Below are 23,202 nucleotides of genomic sequence, written 5' to 3'. Positions count from 1 at the left end.
GCATCTATTGTTTGCAGTAGCTCAGCTTTGCTTTAATCCGCTTTTCACTATTTTTGACTCTAATTTACCTTAAAATTCATTTTGCACCAATGACTGATTTGCCTACAGCTGTAGCCAAAATGGTTACCAGAGGTCCAGGTAGCTGCTGTACACTGGTTTTCTGAGCGACCACAAAGGATTTGTTGAAATATAATTGCTCTAGATATTTTATAATGTGCTGGTGTGATTTCACAATTACACAACATAGTGCTAAATTTCAAGAGGAAAATAGCTTAGATCTTTTTATTGCTGGATGATTTGACACCAGAGGTCAGTTATTAACCTAATAAATTAACAAATGTGTCCGTTCCTTCAGTTACTGAACAGCCTGTGGACTAATCACACCAGTTCCTTGCACACAAGACAACTTTAAGGCTGTCATTATGCCATCTAGGTAAAGCTGACATAGATTAATGGGCTTGTTTCTGTGTTGCTCATCTGTTCATTGTAGCACAGAATTCTCTTGTTCTTGTAATTGCAAAACTGCTGAATATTCATTTAAGCCTTAAGTAAACTTTTTGGTCTATTTAAAACCATGTAATACACACACTAAATTCAAGAGTCTGTTATCCAGTTACTTTATTATATTAAAATTTAAGTTTATCAATAATCATATGCAATGTTTTACAAATATATAACAGGAACTTTAATGGAGTAAGAAATTCAGGGTCAGGCTTCCGAAGTGAAAAGGTTGACATATTTCATTCCAATTATATTACATATATCAAGGGGAATTTAATTTGTCTAGGAATTTAATTTGTCTAGGAATTCACATCTACAAATAATTTTAAGTGATTTCTAAACACCGTATTTTTAGATGTATTGAAACTATAGTGAGCCGGATTATGAAGACATGCATGCCCATTTAACAGTAATCCCACAAGGCATAGTTTGTAGTTCAGTTTTTCCTACTCATGCACAAGTAAAACACTTGTGATTAATTTTGTGGAGGTATGGAGGTGTTTCTGTATGATTAGAGTCATAAATTCTATTCATCATTTAAGAAAATAGACTTAAAAAGAGAAAGCCAGCTACATCATGGCTCTGAACAGCATCAGAAAGCTGTACAGCACCATTACAACAGTTTATCTTGTATTTGTATAACGTGAACTGTGACCAACATTGAAATGTACAAGTGAAGTTTTGGTCTGGTGTGGTAATGTAGACTACATTGGGAATCTACCATTCACTTACTGCAAATGAGTTCAATAAATGGATACAGACAATAAGATTATACTTCATTTACCTTCCTTTCCCAAAGGTTAAAAAAAAAAAAAAAAAAAAAAAAAAGTGGTTTGAGCCATGTTACCTTAGGTTTCTAAGGGTTGGCAATCCACCAAAATATATTTTCTCATGTCCTTTTAAGTTGAGCCCAGAGTGGCTGCCTGTAGAAGTTGTTGCTATGGTCTCTTCTTCATTGGTGTCTATGTCTACAATTGATATGTTAGCTGGAAGAAATTTGAGATTAGTTTCAAAAATCAGACACAAACAATTATGTCAATGTAAGAAACCAAAGAGAAAATATTTGGAAGATTCCCAGATGAAGGGAGAGGCAAGGAGTTTGTTTTTTGTTTGTTTGTTTTTTCAGTGAAAACACTGGGTTTCCAAACTGTTAGTTATGGACATAGGGAGACCCACACTTTTTTGAAGAGATAGAGCAATTCTGTATGCTTTTATATATTCTCTAAGCCAGTTTTAATTTGGTATGTTCTCTGTGTCAATGTAATTTGGAGCTAACATTTCAGGACAAACTCAAGACAGAACAGATCATTTTATATTTAATTTGTGATTTCAGTCCAAAGGTTGACACTTGAGCAGGTTTTCTTCAGAGTAAAAGTTTGTTAAGGATTATCATGATGTGCCTAAGAGATTGGCAATCAGTCACTCTAAACAATTTTCAGCCCAAAGTAGTCAATTGCTGTCATGTCTAATCTCAATCTGGATTCACTGATGAACTATATAAAACCATCCTATTTAAATACTTGTTCCATCCATGTTTTCAGTCTGTGGATTAATACAGAATTTAAGGTTCATTGACAGAGACATGACACACTGAAAAGTGCTGCGTAGCCCCCAAGGAAGAAGGGAACATTATTCCTCAGAAATGCAAAGAGAGTTCTTTCCTTTATTCCTTGCTTCTTTCCTTCTTCATTCCTTCCTTCCTTGCTTCCTTCCTTTTCTTCCCCCCAGACAGTTAAATGCAAGAAATTACTTCTAATATACAGGTGAGTCCCCTGTAGAAGCAGCTGAATAAATAAACGTCCTTTAAAGAGAGAAGGAATGTAAAAAACCCGAAACCAAACTATTCATTTTTCAGGAGTGAAAGAGAATTGAGTGGAGGATAGACTTCTTTGCTTTAATTTTCTATACCTGTATCTTCTATAAAAACACATATTGTGTTTGAATGGTATGAAGAAATTACAATTATGTGACATTATGTGAATTATATAAATAAGGTGCAGCAAATCTAGAGGTGAGAGCTTCGAGTTGTTCTGACCAGTTGCCCAGCTCTCAAGTCCACTTCATCTAAATGACAAGAGTGAGTCTGTATTTGAGATGCGAAGGTCAGGTGGAGAGCTGGCACTGAAGAGGTCAGAGGAGGAAAAGCATATTTAAGGGGCTCTTGGTGACTCAGAAGATTCAGAAGGCACAGAGACTTTAGCACATAAAGGCACAGTGTGCCACAGAAGTCTGTTGTAAATGGCTGCTGTGCTTGTCTGCTGAGATACTGTACTATCAGTATTTAATGCATTGCTTTTAAAAGAATTTTGGGATATGCTGAGTATGAAAGGACTGTACAGCAAAAAAGCTATTGCTGTCCTAACAAAAATCACGCAGGTTTGTTTTATTATTTTGAACAACATCAGGGAACTAATGAAAAAGCTTCTTTATTTTCACACTCAGGAGCTTTTTAGAACACAATTTACACAGCTGTAAAGCAGAATTATGCATGAAAAATAAGCTACCTGTTTCAAAAGGTTATCATAAAAGTCCTGTTTGACACTGTAATCACTCAGATGCAGCCCAACACACCTGTAACCTAAGTAAAAGAAGTTCCTAAACCACTAGAATTTCATAATTTCACCAATTTTGTACATTGTTTTCCCCATAATTAGATGGTTCTGTATGAAATAGGTAACTGGGAAGCTCATGGCATTAACACCACAGGAACTCACCTTGCTTCTGAATTCTTGACAGGGTGAAAGATTTCCATCTGCCATCATTATGATTTTGGTTGCTGGTAACAGAAGCTGTTCCTGAACCCAGATCATAGCTGACTTTTATACGCCCATCACTGAGTTCTACACTCATGAAATCCTTCTGTTAATGAAAGGGATTAAATATGCAAATTATGATTCTTGTTCATTTTGGTAAGAGGCATATAACATTACGTAAACACTTTATTTTCTGAGTCACAATAGACAACTTTTTGCAAGCTTTTAAAAAAATCCAATTTAGTGTTTACTGCCTAGGATTGTACTGTATGAAAGTCTGCTGCAAGCAGACTGCTGCAAGTTCTATTTTCCCTCTCTCCTTCCCCTTTGGATTGTTAATTTAATTGAAGTTTTACTAACTCAGATAGAGTTTTGCTGGGATGTCTGCACTTTTAATTTCTTAGATTGAAGACAGAAAGGGAAATGATTGTCCCACTCTACTCTGTGCTGGTGTGGCCTCACCTCGAGTACTGTATGCAGTTCTGGGCACCACAGTACAAAAAGGATGTAAAACTGTTGGAGAGTGTCCCCAGGAGGGCTATGAAGATGGTGAAGGGCCTAGAGGGGAAGACGTATGGTATGAGGAGCGGCTGAGGTCACTTGGCCTGTTCAGCCTGGAAAAGAGCAGGCTGAGGGGAGACCTCATTGCAGCCTACAGCTTCCTCATAAGGAGGAGTGGAAGGGCAGGCGCCAACCTATTCTCCTTAATCACCAGTGATAGGACCCGCGGGAATGGCGTCAAGCTGAGGCAGGGGAGGTTTAGGCTAGACATCAGGAAGAGGTTCTTCACCGAGAGGGTGGTCGCACACTGGAAGAGGCTTCCCAGAGACGTAGTCACGGCACCAAGACTGTCAGAGTTCAAGAAGCATTTGGACTGTGCACTTAGGCACATGGTCTAAAATTTTGGGCAGACCTGTGTGGTGTCAGGAGTTGGACTCAATGATCCTTATGGGTCCCTTCCAACTTGGGATATTCTATGATTCTATGATTCTATGCATTATAATTACTTGAAACTAATACTCAGTTTTGACTATATGTCTGTACTACAGATAGTATATTTACTATATATCTCAGCTACGGTTAGACATACAAGATAGAAAACAATAGTAAGGATGTTAAAATGGGCCTGTTTACCAAGGGTTTCCCAAGAGTAATCTGTACTGATGGAGCCATACAGATCTATGAATTCTTTTTCTCATCAATCACTGATACCAATAGTTAATCAGTAACTGAAGATGGCTGACTGGAGCAATGGTATACACCTCAGCATCTACAGAAGATCTGGCAGGATACAAAGAGTAAAACAAATAGCCAGGGAACTGGATAGCATGAAAGGCATTAAGTAAATAATGGTGGAACTAGAACATGAGTGCATCAGAGAAATTTTGGTTTTAGAAGTTTTGTAGTCATTCTGCTCACAGCTAGTTGTACCTGTGTTCAGATCTAGAGGGAATGGCAATACTTTACTATGTGCTGAATATTTGTGCAAAACTGAGAATAATGTTATGTATATGAACACAAATTTATGTTAAGGAGAAAAGAGCAAAATTTAACAAACACTGTATTTTTGATGCTTACATGCTTTTACATATTTATCCGTGTATCACTAGAAAGAGCATCCTCAATGTTTTCATATTGTGGGACCATATTTTAAAAAATAAATTACATCAGGGACCCACTGCCTTCCAGATCCCAGTGTTTTCCCTTGAGTTCAACTAAACAATTTTTAAATAGAAAAACTACCTAAATTAATAATAATCATACAAAATAATTATATAAATTATCTTAAATAATTATATTATACTTTCAATACTCAACTATAAAATTAATTATAAAAATGACATAAGTACTTCACTATAGTAATAAAATGTTATCTTTTAGTAAAGCTGGTCAGAGGAAATAAGGCAACACCCTCCTCGATAATTCCAGAAATTCTGATGATCTTCCCAAAACACAGGAATCTGAAATAAGACTTATTTACATAGACAGATTTTCTGTAAAACAATGAGAGCTCAATAATTCTTCCAGACATCACTGAGGACTGGTGTTCATAAATACTGGCCCATATGAAAAGAATAAGGAAAGAAGGATAAGAAAAGGACACTGTTCCCAGTCAGACTTACAAATCAGTCTAGATCAGAGATACTGAAACTGAGTTACTCCCAATTCACATGAGAATCCAGCTGGATGTTTTTATAACTTCTCCCATTATCCACACACATTTGATAATGCATACAAATTAAAATCCTGAGTACCTTTATAACTAATGTTTCTAGTCTCTCTTTTAGCAGTAAAAGGCACAATTTGTAAATCTCATAAAAAATGTCATCACCATCACATACTGTTGCACCATTTGGTTCCCCTTTAATACCACTCACATTATAAACAAACTTTTTCCATAGATTAGTAGGACTTCCATCTAAGAGTTGTCTCTTTCCATATTCTCCTTCTCCCTGCTTCCTCTTATGATATTTTAAACTATAAAAGTATAACCATAACTGGCAGTGTCTGTACAGGTAAACATTTGAGATAAATGTATTAATCATTAATAATTTCAGAAAAGCTGGGATCTAACAACTGGATGTGCTCACAAGTCTGTTAACCCTAGGCAGCCAGCTTGCACACTGTAACACTGTCTGTCTTCACTTGGATATCAAACAGCATCATACCAGGACAGTGCTAGATTCAATTTCTATGTCTTCTAATTTCTAAGCCATTGTAAAGATGGCATGAAATCTGTAAGGAGTGTGGAGGTTAATTGTTTGTTCTTACCAAGTCCTCAGTAGCAAGATACATCAGCAAGGCATTGGACGAGAAGGTCCTGAATTTGAACATGACTGTGGAAATATTAGGGTTCCAGCGAATCGGGCGGCTCACCACTGCATAGCTGTCGCCATCGAACTGCACTGTCCCTTCACCATCTGCCACCTGTGGGCTGAAAAGGGGCAATTTCAACAAGTTTCTTTTGCCATGTGAGGTTAAAGAGAAAAAAAGAAGTGTGGGGGAGAGGGGGAAAGGGAAGTGGGAAGGAGCAAGGGGCAAGGAGATGTCTTTCGGGAGTCTTCCTGAACTTGGTTTGATTCTATATCAAACCCACATTCTGACAAGTGGGGTTGTAAGGTCAGCTCAGATACTAACTGTCCAACAAGAAAGCACTTCTGGGCCTGTTGTACATATCTTGTGGTCTATAACAAGTCATTTTGCAATCTTCAGTATAAAATAGCATTTATGTAATAAGTCCTGGTTTTGTTACTGCTAGTATCTCTACAACTTCTGGAGGGCCCCAGAGTGAAAACCCTGGAAATCGTGATTCTTTGTTTACCCACAAGCTACAAACACCGCAAGAGGAGAAGCATCAGTCCCTCCACAGGCTTTTGGCATTCTTGTCATGAAAGAGCAGAAAAGATGAGGCTCTGAGATTGTTTAATATATTTTTTTATGATGGACTCTTGTTCATCTCTGTCACACAGATCAGACAGCTGCAAGACAGTAATCTTTCAGTTAATCAGAAACATAATTATAGTTGAACAAGGGATATACATGTGGAATACTGGCTACGGGCATGTTTTTCATTTAACTTAACACACATACAATGATGTTGAATGTAGCTCTCTTGCCCTACATAGCTACATTTAATAGTAAGTTTTTGCAAATGGATTCTGCTGGAGAACTGGACTCTTTCTGATACTGGAACATTGGGTTAAGGTAAAAGGGAGCTTTTAATACAGTTTTTCATGAATTTTAAGTCTAGTATTCTTTTTATCAATCTTTCTCCCACTCACCCAGCTCCAAACTAGTAGATCTACATTATCACTAATGAATGAGAAAATTAAGTTTAGGCAGAGATCCACAGGTACCTCCAGGTTCAGGTACCTCCACTATGACTTGCTTAGAACTGAAATGCATATATCCATCATCATGATCCTTAAGTTTTGACCTAAGCATCAAGGGCCTACATTTGTTATTCCCAAATTTGTTTCTGTTCACAACTGGATTTTCCATCATTTCTAAAGAACTAAGACTTAGCAGGTTTTCAAACTAGGCTGCTTGTTTGAAAACTAGTCTACTCTTAACCTCTCTGACTGAGTCTACAGCTATTTTACTTAACACAGCATGAGCTCTATATGATATACTGACACTGCCAAATTCACTAAAAAACAAGAGTATCTAAGAGGACAATGATGCTTCCATGCAATTGGTTACTGTGAAAGCCATGAACCAGGATGTGAGAGATGCAGAATCACTCTTCTTTACAAAACAAGTCCCAGAACTATGCCATAGTATCAGGTGGTGCCTCTGGATGGGGTTCCTCACCAGTTGGCTTTTGACGATGAGATATGGCACAGGAACATGTTTGAGATTAGCTCAGTGGAAAGTGGGAAAGAAGATGGGTCGCAACTCTTCAAGGACAAGGACACACCGGAAAGGAAGTAACTTATTTTGTTGCAAAAATTCCTGAAAAGAGTTCTGAGCCTATATATATGTGACTCCTGGTCCCGTCCAGATGGGTCATTTACCTACCTTGCCTGGAACCACAGGCCACTGACAGAACAGGATATCTGTTTCTCTTTTGAGAAAAGAAACAGCTTTCCCCTTTGGTGTCTCTACTCACTCACAGTGGTGGCTGTGAATGCCACTCTGAGGCGTCTGACCCTGCCCTGTGCTGCATGATGTGCAGGCACACACACCACTGCTGCAAAATCCTATCCATATGCCAGACTCTGTCCTACTGTAGATCTCACACTCTCTCATGTTTTGACTAATCCCGGCCACTGGTTAGGTGGAGTCTTTGCATCACAGCACTATTACACCATCTGAATTCTGTTAAGACACTGACCACATTACAACTCAAATCCATTGCTTCACTGCTTGATATAATTGCAATCTAACTTTGTATTTCCTACAACTCTCAGCTTAGTGTACAGCTCATAGCTGTCCATTGCAACTTGATGGCTGCTGCAGAATTTCCTACTGCTTACAACAGACTGTAGCATCCCCACGGACAGGTTCACAAAGGAGCATAAGAAGCAGTCAGTGCATTACCTACCTGACAGCACACCCTTTGCAGTCTCCCTCTATATCCCTGAAATTCCACAGTCCTATGGGTTTGCTGTCTAGAAAGGTCTCACCCATGCAGCCAGTGAAAGTGGTGACTCTTACAGCATCTGACTTCTGTAACAGAAAACACAAACATCTTTCGAACTCAATGAAACAACCTACCGTGTCTAAAAGCATAACTAGTATGAAAGTCACAAATACCAGAAGATGCTTCTTATTATTTTAAATATTAAGAGTAATATTTAATCTATTTAATGCTATAGAACAATTGAACAGCTAAAATGTGAGGTAAATTTTGTATCAGTCAGAATGGAAAAGTCCATTTATTTGAGACCCAGGGGAAGGCTTATGCAGAATGATTCCTGGAGAATGAGAAGCTGCCCTGGCTTCTACATCACCATCTTCTGGCCATTTGGAGAGCTGTCTGCTTGCAGTAGTCCCACAGTAGAATCTTTTTGAGGTCTATCTGTGTTTTTGTTTAAGACATCAAGTAAAGAGCTATGAGGAATCTTGCCCACAGTACAATTAGCAAAACGTTCCTATCATACTTCTCAAAAGCCTTGAAATTCAGCAGACCATCCAAGCTAAAAGACCGAATGTGAACTCAGCTGGCTACACCTGTAAAGGTCATGCTGAATTTTGGATGCTGAAAAAAGTGCAGATGGCAAAGTGATTAAAAGTTTTAACACATCAAAACTCATCAAGCTTGGGTCACACACATGGGGGACAATGCTTGTTTGATGGTAGTATGGTACTACATGGCAGTACACAGAGTACTCACCTAAGAAAGATCTTTCTAAAAACACCTGGTTTCATTTAAATTTCACTTCATCAATATGAACTGATTGAAAATCTATATATTTAGCTATTTGAGATAGATGAGCACCTGCTGTTTTCCACATGGCAATTATGAATATTAAGATCTTGCAAGAGAATATGGAGAAGCGCAACTTGAAAATACAAGCAGAAGTATGACGCAAAAGACTTAATGTGCTGTTGATATTTCCCAGCGTAATTGGGAAGGTTTTAATTAGTAACAAGTATGAACTTAATGTCACTTCTGAGAAAATCATGACATCCATGCATCATAGTCTTCTAACTACTCAAGTCAAATGAAAGATGTTTTTAAAAACTGAAAATGAGCATTCTTTCTGAATACATTACAAAAAAACTTGCAAAAAGGGATGTAGCTGAAACTCTAAGGACAAATCTAATGCCTATCTCATCATGCAGCCCAAAACCCAATAATATGAAAAGATTTAAAAAATATCAGTGACCTTGACAAATGCCCAAAACATTCACAGTTTTAGAAAAGATTCTTAGTTTAACACTTCATTTTGCGAACTTGACAAATCTACCATATGATGACAAGCATTCAAAAAAAAAAAAGAATGTTATTATATATTTTTTTATTCATTTGGCATCTGATTTTCTGCTGCATCCATAGTTTCTGTTCTGGTTCAATACTGCACCTCACTCTTGATCCTAGAACCATCTTACATGCTGAAGTGTGCTCAGTATCCACCTGTGCCTCACTGTATCTAACTAAAGCAAGAAAGAAAAGCATTCAGTAAAGGGTTCAGACATTACTACTACATTACTACATCCCGAGCCCTTTTGTTTAACAAGATTCATGAAGAGCCCTTGAACCCTTTTCCCTCTAGAGATTCTTTGCTATTTTTATATTTCTAACTTTTTCTTAAATACAGCTTCATGAAGCTTCATCATTAAGTAATTCTTGTTGACTGAGTGCTATTCAAATAATGTTAGTATTTAAATAATAAATAAAACTCCAAATAAATACTAATAATATTAAATAATAAAACTGAAATAATAGTCATCATATATAATGTTAAATACTTTGAAACCCAACCTAAATTAAGTAAGATGACCTTTGTCAGGGGGTTTGATATTTTGTTGGAGTGGTAGGTGTCAGCTTTGGGGCCTGGTTACTCAAATAATAGATACGATCACTCTTTACACCTTTGCCGCACTTCTTCTACCATGAGGCTGCAATACTAAGAGCACTTTATGTAACAATAAAATATTTATAAAACTTAAACGTAGAGATGACTTCAAGTAAAACATACATTTTTTATTAGCCTAATGTGACAGATTTGCTTCGGAAGTTTGGACTAGGCATAAGACTACTTTATGCCATGAAACAGAACAGCAGTTGCTGTATTACTGTAACATCTCTGATTCTCTCAATTCTTAAAGGAAACATAAGATTTTTTTTCAAAGTAGAATTCATGTCAAATCTCTGGAATTTTGATGTTCTAGACCTGTGCATATATAAATGGTGCTATTATGCTTCAGTACTTGCCCCACTTGTGTCCTGCTAACTCATGAGTGAAATCTAAAATAGCATTCAAATAAGACTTGAGTTTGGGTTGGCATTTGAGGTTGAAGTTTCATGACTCCTCCAGTGGATCACCCAAAGATAACAGGCCAAAAACCACTCGACCACTTATTTTCTACAGTCTCAACTGATTCAATGAAATTTAAATAATTTATTAACCAAAGTCTCAAGTTTTTTTCTAAATGTGGAACAATGAAATTATTTTTTAAAATCATAATTCTGGCATTTATGATTGTTACCTGATCGATACAGTCTATCCTCCTGAGCTAGCAGTCAGACTCTGACAGCTGGGTAGGCATAAACATCCTCATAGACTCCATGGACTTGTGTGCATTTGAGTCTTTGGTCATTACAGCTATACAAAACACTGCAAGCAATGAACAGTCCCAATTCTGCTCAGTGGAGTGTTTATTCCACTGAGTTATTATGGCAAGTAAGAAATGATACATAATGCCAATGTAATTAAATTTGTTACTGGTGAAAACAGCAGTAGAAACTATCATTTATTGAACATAAAAAAATTATAACCAAGAATGTAAGAAAGCTGAGAAGAATCATTAGGTGTGGGAGATCAACCACCTCTTCCTGCTTTATTTCCATTGCCTTTGAAAAAGCAGATCAGAGGTACAGAGAACAGAGAGCCAGTGAGGCCATTCTCATTTGTAAGGGTTGCTGATCTCTGCAGTATAGAGCTGCTTTTAGCAACTGATGATTCAGTAATTTGTAGAAATATGTTTCAAGGGTTCTTGTTTATGGCTCACAGAATAAAGCAAACACCTTTAGTTGTAGATAGAAAGCTGGAAGGTAGAGAGCAAACCAGGCTCCAAGGAGAACATAGGAAAAGATGACAGAAAGTTTGCTCTTTCTAATACATAATGAGCTATGAATTTGTTCAAGTTTGAAAATGACTGTGCTCCAAAATGTATGGCTATCTTTTAAGATAAAGCTGACTACAAGACACTGATTTCAAGTAAGAAGAATCTACATTTTCTATTTCTCTTGTATCCTCTTATTTTCTCTCTGTCTTGAAAAGTGGTATGTGCAGCCAAATAGTTCTAGTTCTCTGTTTCCCATTTGAACGGGAACATCTATACACATATTCCCAGACCAGAACAATCTAGAAAGTTGAAATTTCTGAAATATAGAAAGTTGAACCATAAAATATTGTGCTACTTCAATATTCAAGGACATGTAAAAACTTAGTTCAAAAAAAGTTCCTTAAGTTCACCGATTGGGAATGTTTGAATGTTATCTTTTTTTTTTTTTTTTCTGTTAAATTATTTTTTTGGTAATGTTAAGATGTTCAACATTAAAAAACTCAAAATATTGATTAGGAACCAAACTGTTCTGTAAATAATTTCACTGGAACATATATGTTAATTGCTACTTATTGGAGAACATTTTTACCAAAAGATTTTCATTCATTTTATTTGGCATAAATCTTATATTCATTCCCATTAAGTTAAGCAGTGTACAAGCAGTCACCAGAAAAATAAATGGGCAAAAGGAAGAGAAAACAGATCAGGGATCAGATGCAGGTAGCAGTTTAAAAGAAAGGTTGTACAGCAGAAAAACAGGAACAAAAATGAAGAAAATAAAGCAAAACCACCAAAAGTAGACTGCAAAGGAGGAAGCAATACTGAAGGTACATGAAAAAAATACTGAATGCAAAGGAATATATATTGTTATATGCATTGTTAGGAGACCAGGAACGTAAGGAAACAGAAATGATTTCCTGTCACTATGACACCAAAAGCCTGTTGGGGCAGCAATGCAAAGGCAAAGCATCCAGCTACTCAGTGGGAATTAGTTGTTTGGGCTAAACAAATAATGGACCACTGCAGCCAGCCACCCAGCTTCTGATCAGAAGTTACAGGATGGGCAGAGAAACTTCAGGTCTTCACACCTACATCTCTAGGCAAACCCTAATAATCTTTCAAGAGCACATGTGCTACTAAAGCACTTCCTACAATGACTCCAACACACTAAAGCTTACTATTTTTACTGTAAGAAATAATGGAAAGTGTCCACATAAATAATCATTTAATACACTAATACAATACATTACCTTTATTTTTCCAGTTAAGCCTCCAACAAACAGCATAGCATTAGCATCTACATCCAGAATGGTATATCCAGGTGGAGAGACAGCACTGAATGTGGCTGGCACAATGCTGGCTTTGGGACCATCCAGAGCTCGCACTGATATAGTGCCATTTTTCCCAGTCCTAGACATTTGAACAAAATAAATAAGACACACGGAGTCAATAGTTAAACCAAATACAACAAACAGTTTCTTTTGGATGGCATCTTTGAATACAAATCAGTAATACACATCTCTATATGTTTAATTTTGATATAAGTGAGCAGACTCTTTTGTCTTTGTAAGTTAAAAACAGCTTTCTTTTTTCTTTTTTTTTTTTTTCTTTACTTCTATCCCCCTTATGCAAAAAATTCAATATACAGATGAAGTGGAACTTTCATTAATTAAAACAAGAAACCTTTTTTTTTTTTCTTTCTTTCTCCAATGTTGTGATGAAATTAGACCTCAGTAATTGTTTCTTGACATAACAAATGAGGTAGGCAAGGATCCAAATTAAATTTTTGAATTTTGTAAGATTTATTAGACTATTTTTGCAATAAAATGAATGATCAAGTGACAAAGTACTTCAGTTGGCTTCACTGTGATGCACAGAGTTTGCACTTTCTACGTGGAGCTCTTTGCTTATCAAACGGGCACAAACCCCAGTGGTTGGTATTGTCCTCTACAAACCACATCAAATATTGATGATAACAATAACAATAAAGGGATTTACCATTTGCTAATAGTATCTGCAGCAGTTCTTTTTCTACTCCTTAGGTCGTTATGTTATTATAGTGGCATGGAAAGAATTGACTGCTGGAGTTTTACAACAGAAGGAACAGAACGTGGAGAGAGATGATTCAGGTACATTGAAAGGTATTTGAAAGAAAACTTTGAAAGACTTTGAATAATTTTGAATCCCTTGCAGTTAACTTCCGTAATATTTTACTATCTTATAGGTATGGATAGTAGCTTTTATTCTGAAGGAAACTATTAGGCATTTATGGACACGCCACAAATTATTGGTTCCTCTCAGACAGCTGGAACACAACCAGCTCACATAATTTCTTATCAGGCCATCATATGATTGTAGAAATAAGCAAGGAGTGTGAGACAAATCCTATCATGTGCAGATGAAGTACCTAGTATGTTCATTAATGTAGTGGAGGAGTGGCTGGGAGATGAGGTAGGCAGAGGGAGACCATGTACTGTGGATATATGGACGGAAACTTTGGAAATGGCTGCTTTATCTCATTTTTAATAGGACATCAGATTTCACATGACTATTGCCAAGTTACTTTGGAAATTCCTAACACAGATGCCTAATCTTGTAACTCTAATCAGCACTGAAAGATTCATCATTACAGAGAACTTTTTAAACGTATATGCTTGATAATTAATACAGAAATACACTTTTAAATAAAGCTTATTTTCTTTATTTTTTTTTCCATATCAGTTTACAATGCGTGTATACCTGTGAAGAGTGACTATACTTTTTTTAGATGACCTGCTGTATTTTGTTGGCTACTTATTTATACGCTAAAAATTAAACACTACCTGTTCTCAAGCTAAAACAAACAAACAAACAAAACACAACAAAAAACACTACAGATTTTTCTCATAAAACAGATTTTATATCTATGATTTTGTCTATATTTTGTTTCTAGGGAAAGAAAGAAAGAAAGCAGATTAAATAAAGCTGATAAAATTCACCAAAAAATTCCATATGTAGCTTTTCTAGATTAAAAAGTTACACACCTACCCTATAAAGATAATAAGTCACAGCTAGAAAGTAAAACAAACAAACAAACAAACAAACAAAAAACTTTAGATTTCTAAACTCCTGAACTTTACTGCATGTAAAGATGCAAAATTCTTTTTTTGTCTAATTAGAAAAAAAAAGATTGGCTTGGGGCATTAAAGCAACAAGTAAACTAAAAGTTAAAAGCATAACTTCCATGAAAAACTGTCATTTCTCTTAAATGAAGCTTTACTTGAAGAAATCACAATTAATGGAAAAATGCATAACTTAGGCTAGTGAATAAGCTAAAAGATGACATTGTTATCCTGTACTTACATAATCTTTGCACTTAGAAAGTACGCTGGATCAGAGCTCGAAAGAATGGTAAAATGGAAAACTATATATTTTATGACAAACAAACAAACAAACAACTTCTTCAGAAATTCCTTTGGATCAGAACCTATCACCCAAAAACCAGAAGAAATTGAGAGTTGTCTTATGAAATATCACATCACTGGAAATAAGTAATTCAAATAAAAAAAAAAAAAAAGAAAAGAAAAGGTTTTAGTTTAGTTGTGACAGTCTGACAGTCATGTGTCAGTCATGATAAATTTCTCCTCAATTGTGAAGCAGGGTTGCAAATTATTCTGAGGATTTCCATTCAATGGGAAATATCTTTTTGAATCTATGCCATCTTGTCTGCCCTGGAGACAGGGATATCAAGGCTTTCAATGTGAAAACCACACATTTGCAGAGAAATACAGGAGCTTTTCAATCACTTCTAGCTTGATCTGGCAACCCTGGAAACAACATAGATGGGATTCTCAGGGAATCTCCTAAATGACATCTGGGGTATGTGAACACAGAGTTACTCCCAGTCATTTTAAAGTAGTGGGCTAAAGCAATCCACATTCTTCTAAATGATTTGTTGTTGTTGCAAACTCCTTTTAATGACAATATTTTACCTTTTATTCCTAAATCAACTGAATGCTAAGTAGATAGCTTTTTATGCAACAGAAATTCTGAATTTTGATTTTATTTTTTCCAGAAGGTTTACTGATGTGAAGCCCTCTAAAGGACTTCAAAATACAGTTCTCAATGTAGTAATTGTTGAAAGACTAACAGTTACTAGAGACTTTTACTGAACTGCTTATGTTTGATGTTCTCTGAAAGTCATTAGCACTTTCAATCTCTATTGTGCTGAAATTATGATTCAGTGAAACTAGTTTAAAAGCATCCAAGTGCAATAACACAGAAGTCACTGAGCAAATTGACACTTTTTAGGGTGCCTAATATGTCACAAATAGCATGGGTGTCTTTAATCTTCAAACAGATTGAAAGACTAATGACAGAGTCTCTTCCATAAATAATTCTCTATTATTTAGGGAGGACAACTGAGCTTGAAGAAAGAACTTGGCTACCTTCACAGCAAAACGACATTGGTGTCCAATGCACAACAAGTTATCAGGTTAGAAAATACTGTTCTAGTGAGAGTCAGTTCTTGCAAAACTGGTGGATTAAAGATGTACCAGTGCTGAGTGGCTGATCATCTGAAAAATTTTTACATTAGCATGCATGCAGGATATGCTCATTACGAGATGCATGATGCAAATGAGATGACTTTTGCAAGTCATCAACATTAGATTACAGAATACCATGAAGAAATCTCCGCTCCTTGATCCCTTGAGAGCAAAGAAAACCTTTACTAGAAAGTATGACTTAGATTTACTACAGTAGTTTACGACTGAATTCTTGCTGAGCTGGGCTGGATGTGTTTACTATGAACTTCTGATTCAACTGTCTTTCATCCTTAAAGGAATGGTGCTGCTTAAACTCTGTCATTAACAATGATAATACTTATAGTGCACTTGATTAAAATCACAGCTAATCAGATTCTGCTCCTAATTGAAGCCTGCTGAAGTCGTGACATTGTTTCACTGATCTAGAGCGCCTCAAAAATACTCTAGCATGTATTTGATGGTTCCACAAAACTGACAGTTTGCATGTTGCAAGCTTGTCTCAAATCTTTTTGTTGCAAACTGTTTATGCCATATTTTCCTTCATTAATTGACACTTCGATTGATAGTAATTCTTGGTAAGATTTGCCTCTGTAACAGGGAGGTAACTCTGTGATAGTTAAGTTCCTGTACCAAAGTATAGGGAATTGCTTATTCCATAACCATATGCTACACTAATGGAATAAATAAATTTTACTTTAATTCCATACAAATAAAATTTAAAGGATTTCCATGATAACCTCTGCATATACAATAACAAGCAAAGTATTAGTATACTTTAAATAAAAAGGTGAGAAAAATTAAAAGCCTCCGAGAAAAACAGATGCAGTAATTATTAAATTGGTCTTAACAGATGGGAAATTTTGGCCCAGAAGTTAAAAGAACTGAATATCCCTGATCATTATTCAACAGTCAGCTGTTTCATATTTAGACTTTACTCAATATACTGAATGATTTTGAGAATTTCATGACCTCTGTGCTACCACATCTTCACATGGCCTTTTGGGATCCTTGGTTAAAAACTGCTGTAAAAACCTTTAAACCTACAATATCATTATTAACATGTGTCAATGCATGTTGCCACTGAAATCCAACGCAAAATTCAGCAAGGCCAAAATTTCATTTTGTGTCCCCCTGCTAAGTGGATGCCCTGCTCTGGCTGTTCTGGCAGCTTACAGGTTGCTGAAAAAAAATCTGTAGCTGCAACTGAGCAGAAATTTAGAGAAAAAAGGTGAGTGAATGAGATAAGTAAAACAATCCTACAGCTTATGAAGGAAGTCCAAGGAGAGTTATCAAATGGACTAAAACATTCAAAGTTGGAAAATCTTCAGTAAGGTACGTTATTTATGAAGTCTGCCTTAAGAATGTAAAATCAGTCCTGAATTCTTTTGTCTTGATCCCACGAATCCAACTAATGACTCTGCAATGTAATTCTCCTGAATGAAGCTCTGTACTTCAGATTTGTGCAGCTGTAATTGTTCCAAATTGCTGATCCAGCAGTTTGTTTAAAAGTAATGGCATGCACACCCTATATATCCAGAATAAGCAGTTTAATAGGCAATGTGCATTTGTTGGATGTGTGAATTTTCATACCATGACCTGGCTCCATATTCTGCTGAAGCAGCCTTCTTGTAAATGGAAGTTTGGCATTACTGTGTCATGAACCTTCTTCAGTACGCATAATATGAAATGCCAAAGATTGCAACAATTCCTATTGTACCACAGTTTGCGTTTTCCAAGCAGTAAGGCTTCACTAAGCCAGCTTCAAGAGCAAGCACCATAATTTTATTTATTTATCTGCTCTGAATGTCTGATTTCTATGATTTCACTAAATTATTTAAATTGGATGCCATTTCCTCCTCTCAGAGCTATGGATGTAACTGGAATTAGAGTGATTTTCTTTCTTTCTCTCATTGTCTGACTGCACTACCACTTCTATGTTTAATACGACATGAAATTAACATGTATGGATACAACAAGAATTAGCTTCACATCAGATTGCAATATAGATGATGTCACCTGAATTATTAAGATCTGTTCAGAAGTAGAGGATAAAGAATACAGTTATCTAATCCTTATACTGTAAATACTATACCTCATGTAATATCTGATCTATATAAATGGAAAATACAGGATTCAAGTAAGTAATGTGAAATTTGAATATGAATGTATCTATATTTGATCATCATGAAGATGATCAAAGGTCTAGAGCACCGCTCCTATGAAGACAGGTTGAGGGATTTGGAGTTCAAAATCAGCCCGGAGAAGAGAAGACTTGGAAGACCTTATAGTGGCCTTCCAGTACCTAAAGGGGGCCTACATGAAAGCTGGGGAGGGACTCTTTGTCAGGGAGTGTAGCGACAGGACAATGCATAATGGCTTTAAACTAAAAGAGAGTAGGTTTAGATTAGATATAAGGAAGAAATTCATCACTCAGAGGGTGGTGAAGCCCCGGAACAGGTTGCCCAGAGAAGCTGTGGGTGTCACATCCCTGGAAGTATTCAAGGCCAGGATGGATGGGGTTTTGGGCAACCTGGTCTGGTGGGGGCAGGGGGTTGGAACTTGATGGTCTTTAAGGTCCCTACCAACCCAAACCATTCTACGATTTCATATTTCTAAAGCTCAAAAGCATTCAACAACTGATCTCACAGAAGTACAAAGTATAGTTTCCAGAATATTTTATCCCTGATTTTTTCATAAGCTGTATCTTTTAAAATACCTCCAGTTTGAAGAGACATTCTACCTATGGAAATGGCATTTTGAGTAAGGATCAAGACGCTGATGTATGACAGACCACTCATTTACAGTATTATATCAAGACCTGACATTCAGAAATTGTGCTGCTCTTTGAAATTGAAGGTGGAATGAATAGTAGTTATCTGTTTGAGTTTTGTACAGTTTGAGTTTGTCTGAGTTGAGTACAGTACCTGTACTGATTTTTAAAGGATGCTAACTGAAGAAGAGAATTGATAGAGTGATAGGTAAAAAGAAGGGAATAGAAGCAGTCATAGATTGTTGATATTAGAGGGGAAATACATGATGAAAATAAATTCTTGATACAGAACAATTCATATTTCAATAGCAATTGTAGTGTATTCACTTTTGGTACTATTGGGTGTAGGTTCAAAAGTTTTCACTAAACCAGCCTACCATTTCTCGTATTTATGACATCTTTTTTTAAAATTAGATGTTTCAGACATAGTAAATACTTCCATAAACCTGAGACATGTGAACCCAAGGAGAGTGGATTGGAAACAGAACTTGCTTAATTTAGCCATTTTTTCTTTAGGAACCAAACCTTGGAAGTGAAATATATACTTGCCTAGAGGCTTCAATCCGGTACCAAAACCCATCATCAATGGTCAGATCTGGATACTCTACCCGTCCAACACCAGATCCCACATCCCACAGGAAGCTCACCTTGCCTTTGCGCATCTCTATGGCCAAGAAGTCAGTCTACATGGAAAATATGAAAATAGAAGCAATCTCATACTCTGATTAAAGGAAGCTCTCCAGAACTCTTCCCATTTCAGACGGCATCACAATGGAGCATCAGAAACCCGTATATAATAAAGTATGAAAAATAACTCTCACAGTGACTAAGAATGGGATTGTTTTTTCCCTGCTTTCCTTGGTTCAAATAAGTCAAAGATGGCAAATGATTTCTGTTAGTGATATGCAGAAAATTGCTGCTAAGCATACAGAAATGTTAATATTGTAGACACTAAGAGAAGGATTTAACTAAGACAAACATTATTTGTAAAACATCCATTGGATGGCAGAAACATGTCAGGATTCTAGGCTAATATATGATACCATCTAGCCTCTTCATTTTGTATTAGGCAAGTAAAATGTACAGTTCAAAATGTTAGAATATTTTTCCCATTTACAGAATTATTATTGATTATTCTAGAGTGCTCATGGGAAACGGAATCATTCATCATCTTTATGCTTGCAGTTGTAGACGTGACTGAAAATTACAATAAATTTGAGCTTTGACAGATGCAAGATGATTAGCTACTTCTTTCCCAAGGGAAAACCTACAACCAACCCAAAGTTTACTCTGGTTGCACTGTGAATTTTAAAGTTCTAATGCAGTTCAGGCAGAAGTCTCAGATTTCATATCTAATTACAAATATAAAAAATATTTGCTGATTGTATTTTAGAAGTCCTTATGTTAATACTAAACACAGTAAATGTCTGGTTTATCATAGGCCCTCAACTATTGCTTTGAAGCTTTGAGGAGGAAAAAATAAGCCTTTTTCATCTTCTGTGTTTGTCAGTAATCTGATTTGATTGAGCAACGCTGACATGAAAAGCAGGAGACACACTTACAAACTTGGCACTTCCAAGGTAAAAAAGCAGATTGTCAGCAACTACAGTCTTCACATTGACAATGACAGTGTTGTATGTTCCCTTCTTTATTTCTGGTCTGTATGTGCGAATACAATTGCCTCCAGAAGACACGGACACTTTGATCTTCAAAAAAAGGCAGAGCAGAAATAATTCAGTTAACTGCTTATTATTCCAGAAGTAACTTAAGAGGCTTCTAAATAACTATATATATATATTTTTTTTCTTCTTTACCATTTCTATGTTGTATGTAGCAGGGAGTTGCTTGGATATATACAGGAGGTAGAAATGGAATTTTCTTTTGGGGATTGTTTCTTATATTTTGATTAAAAGGCAATAAAAGCTCTTTCTGGCATTCAGGTGTGAAAGGACGAACTGTATGGATTAAAATAGCTAGAAGATTCACTGGTCTAACACAAGCAGCAGAGCAATTCTGACAGTGGAGATAGTCTATAACTAGAATACAATGCCAGGAAAATATGCAGTGCTCCTGAAGGAATTGCACACTGTTTTGGGGTAGGCAGGAAGATCTATTTTTTCCTTGCAATATCTTTGATTATGCTAATTTAATACTCCTACAGGTTTTTTTAAACCAACAGTTATGTCTATTGCTGTTACATCATAGCCCCTGATGAAGTTGGTATTCTTTACCAGGTTTAATTTCCACAGCTCAGGTGACATACACATTTGGACATATATGCTACTTTCCTCAGGCTCTGAGCACAGATAAAAACAGTGTATTCACATGCTTTCATATTGCCAACATAGACATAATGACAGTCCAATGGTATTTCAATTCCAGCTAGACATGTTTATGTATTAGAGTAGATGTAAATAATGGTAGACTTGGTAAAAAGGTGACTTTTGCTTACGGCAAACTTTGTCAAAACGGAGATCCATTCTATGTCCAAACATGTTACTTTTTTAACTCAGAAATGCTGAGCAAGTAATTATTTTGAAACCTTCAGACAGAAGACAAACATAAGAAGAAAACAATTTCATCACTGTAACCTATCTTTATATTGTGAGCAAATCTCATTGAGTATATGCTATACACTTCCCTCCTGGGCTCCTGTAGGATTTTGTTTTCTAATCTCTTTTTCAGGAAGTTTCCTATGTACCATCTTCAAGAACTCTTCTTTTCCCCTTGTTACATTGTGTCACAAGCTGAATAACCTGCTATTAACCAGTTGATCGTCAAGTTTGGAGTATTACTGAATCAGGGAGATGGATACCACACTCGATAGCCAAACTAGAAAAACACTCTTAACCCAAGTTTGATTTAGCAGAACTCCACATTCTCAGGTAATATAAGTTCTATGAAATGCAAATAGGGGCTTAATATCAGTTTCGAGGCAAAACAACAAATATTTTTGTTTTCACAACAAACAATGATGGGTGATTCTCCTGCTGTACTATCACCCACAGTACTTCTTAAATAATAACTTTTCCATAATCATTCCTATAGATGTCATCTGTTTAACTAGGGTGCATTTTAAATGAAGAAAGAAGACACAGAGTGAAAATTATTGGAATATTCTCTGCTTATTTGAGAAATTATATTCCATTCCTTGCTTTTTCTACACATTTTTAGAATTAGAAAGGATTCAGCTCATGGAAAAGAAAGAGAAAAATCAAAAATAAACAAATAACAAAACTCAAAAGGTAATCTCATGGAGAAAAAGGGCTTACCGAATTAGCTTGCTTCCGAGCTTGGTTTATCAGCTCTTTTATCTGAGAAATGTTTTTCCCTAAGTTATCCTGAAGTTCTTTGATTGGCTTGAGTTTATCTAGTAAGCGATCTGCTTCTTTTTCTAGGTTTTTTATGCTGGAATCTGCATCAGCAACTTCATAAGAAAGAACAAGGCAGAATTTTAAAGTGATGCCAGACAATAATTATAAATTGCAGTAAAAAAAAAAAATCAAGAAAATTCTGCACACATACTCAGGCAATATTACATGCTACTGTGAGATATACACTGACTAGGAAGCCACCTGAACAAAATAAGACCATTTAAGAATATTTAGAATTAAGATAAATTAGCAATAGTAGCAAATACAGATGTTAAAGCAGGATTTTGAAGCAGTAACTATGCCTCAGGTCAGGATGACACTAATGGACAATATTTGCTATAGCATAATACAGTTATGCACTAAGTATTTACTTGCTTTTTCTAACTGTAGCTTTGAAGAAATATGCTAGATTAATGAAAACTTGTTAGTTTCCATTAGTAACTTCTGCAAAAGGGCTAGAGGACTATAGTTAATTCTTGAATTAACTTGAAGTTAATTCATAAATTAACTACAATGGCAACAACTACAAGATGTTTTAATTCTGATCAGAAGCTTAAAATTCTGTATGCGTATTGAAAGCAGATAAAAAATGTGGCACTAAACTGCAAATATATATATATTTTTCTTCAAGTGAACTTAATGGTTTTACAAGGAGATTTTTTTTTCTCTCTTTTTCTTTAAGCTTCAAATGACTTTTTTGCCTTTCAACATACAACTAGTGAACCATGTCCTCTCTCTGACAGTTCTTCTGAAGATGTAAGGATTGCAGCACTTGTTTAGCATGAGGGTATGGGATTGTGTGGATGACTGTGAAAGGCACAAATCAGATTTTACCAAAAGAATGTAGGTTGAAGGAAAATAATTATAATTATAAAAAAGTTGGATATTGCTTAGATAAAGCATGACAGTCTGTGTATCTAGTTTCTGAATACTAACCCAGATGCTGATACCAAACCTTCAAGATGTTTCTTAAGGTTTCATAAGTGAGACTAATTACCAAGCCACTTTATCTCAGAGCCTTCAAAAAATAACTACTTGAT

The 23,202-nt window shown here is 36.0% G+C and overlaps 1 protein-coding gene across 1 annotated transcript in view; it reads right to left on the bottom strand.

Moving 5' to 3' along the window:
• LAMA2 (laminin subunit alpha 2) overlaps nt 1–23,202 on the bottom strand; it is a 380,546-nt gene that overhangs the window by 28,276 nt on the left and 329,068 nt on the right. The window contains exons 45-52 of the mRNA XM_050709562.1: nt 22,061–22,215; nt 20,351–20,494; nt 19,338–19,471; nt 12,743–12,902; nt 8,302–8,426; nt 6,027–6,189; nt 3,216–3,360; nt 1,349–1,487 (exon numbers count right to left, since the gene is read on the bottom strand). Of these exons, the coding sequence (XP_050565519.1) occupies nt 1,349–1,487; nt 3,216–3,360; nt 6,027–6,189; nt 8,302–8,426; nt 12,743–12,902; nt 19,338–19,471; nt 20,351–20,494; nt 22,061–22,215 (1,165 nt within the window). The remainder of the gene's footprint in view (nt 1–1,348; nt 1,488–3,215; nt 3,361–6,026; nt 6,190–8,301; nt 8,427–12,742; nt 12,903–19,337; nt 19,472–20,350; nt 20,495–22,060; nt 22,216–23,202) is intronic.

The sequence above is a fragment of the Cygnus atratus genome, chromosome 3 (genome assembly GCF_013377495.2).
Source record: "Cygnus atratus isolate AKBS03 ecotype Queensland, Australia chromosome 3, CAtr_DNAZoo_HiC_assembly, whole genome shotgun sequence".
In the NCBI taxonomy this organism is placed as follows: Eukaryota; Metazoa; Chordata; class Aves; order Anseriformes; family Anatidae; genus Cygnus; species Cygnus atratus.
The sequence above is the reverse complement of the archived record's forward strand: the minus strand, read 5'-3'. Positions and strand labels throughout refer to the sequence as shown.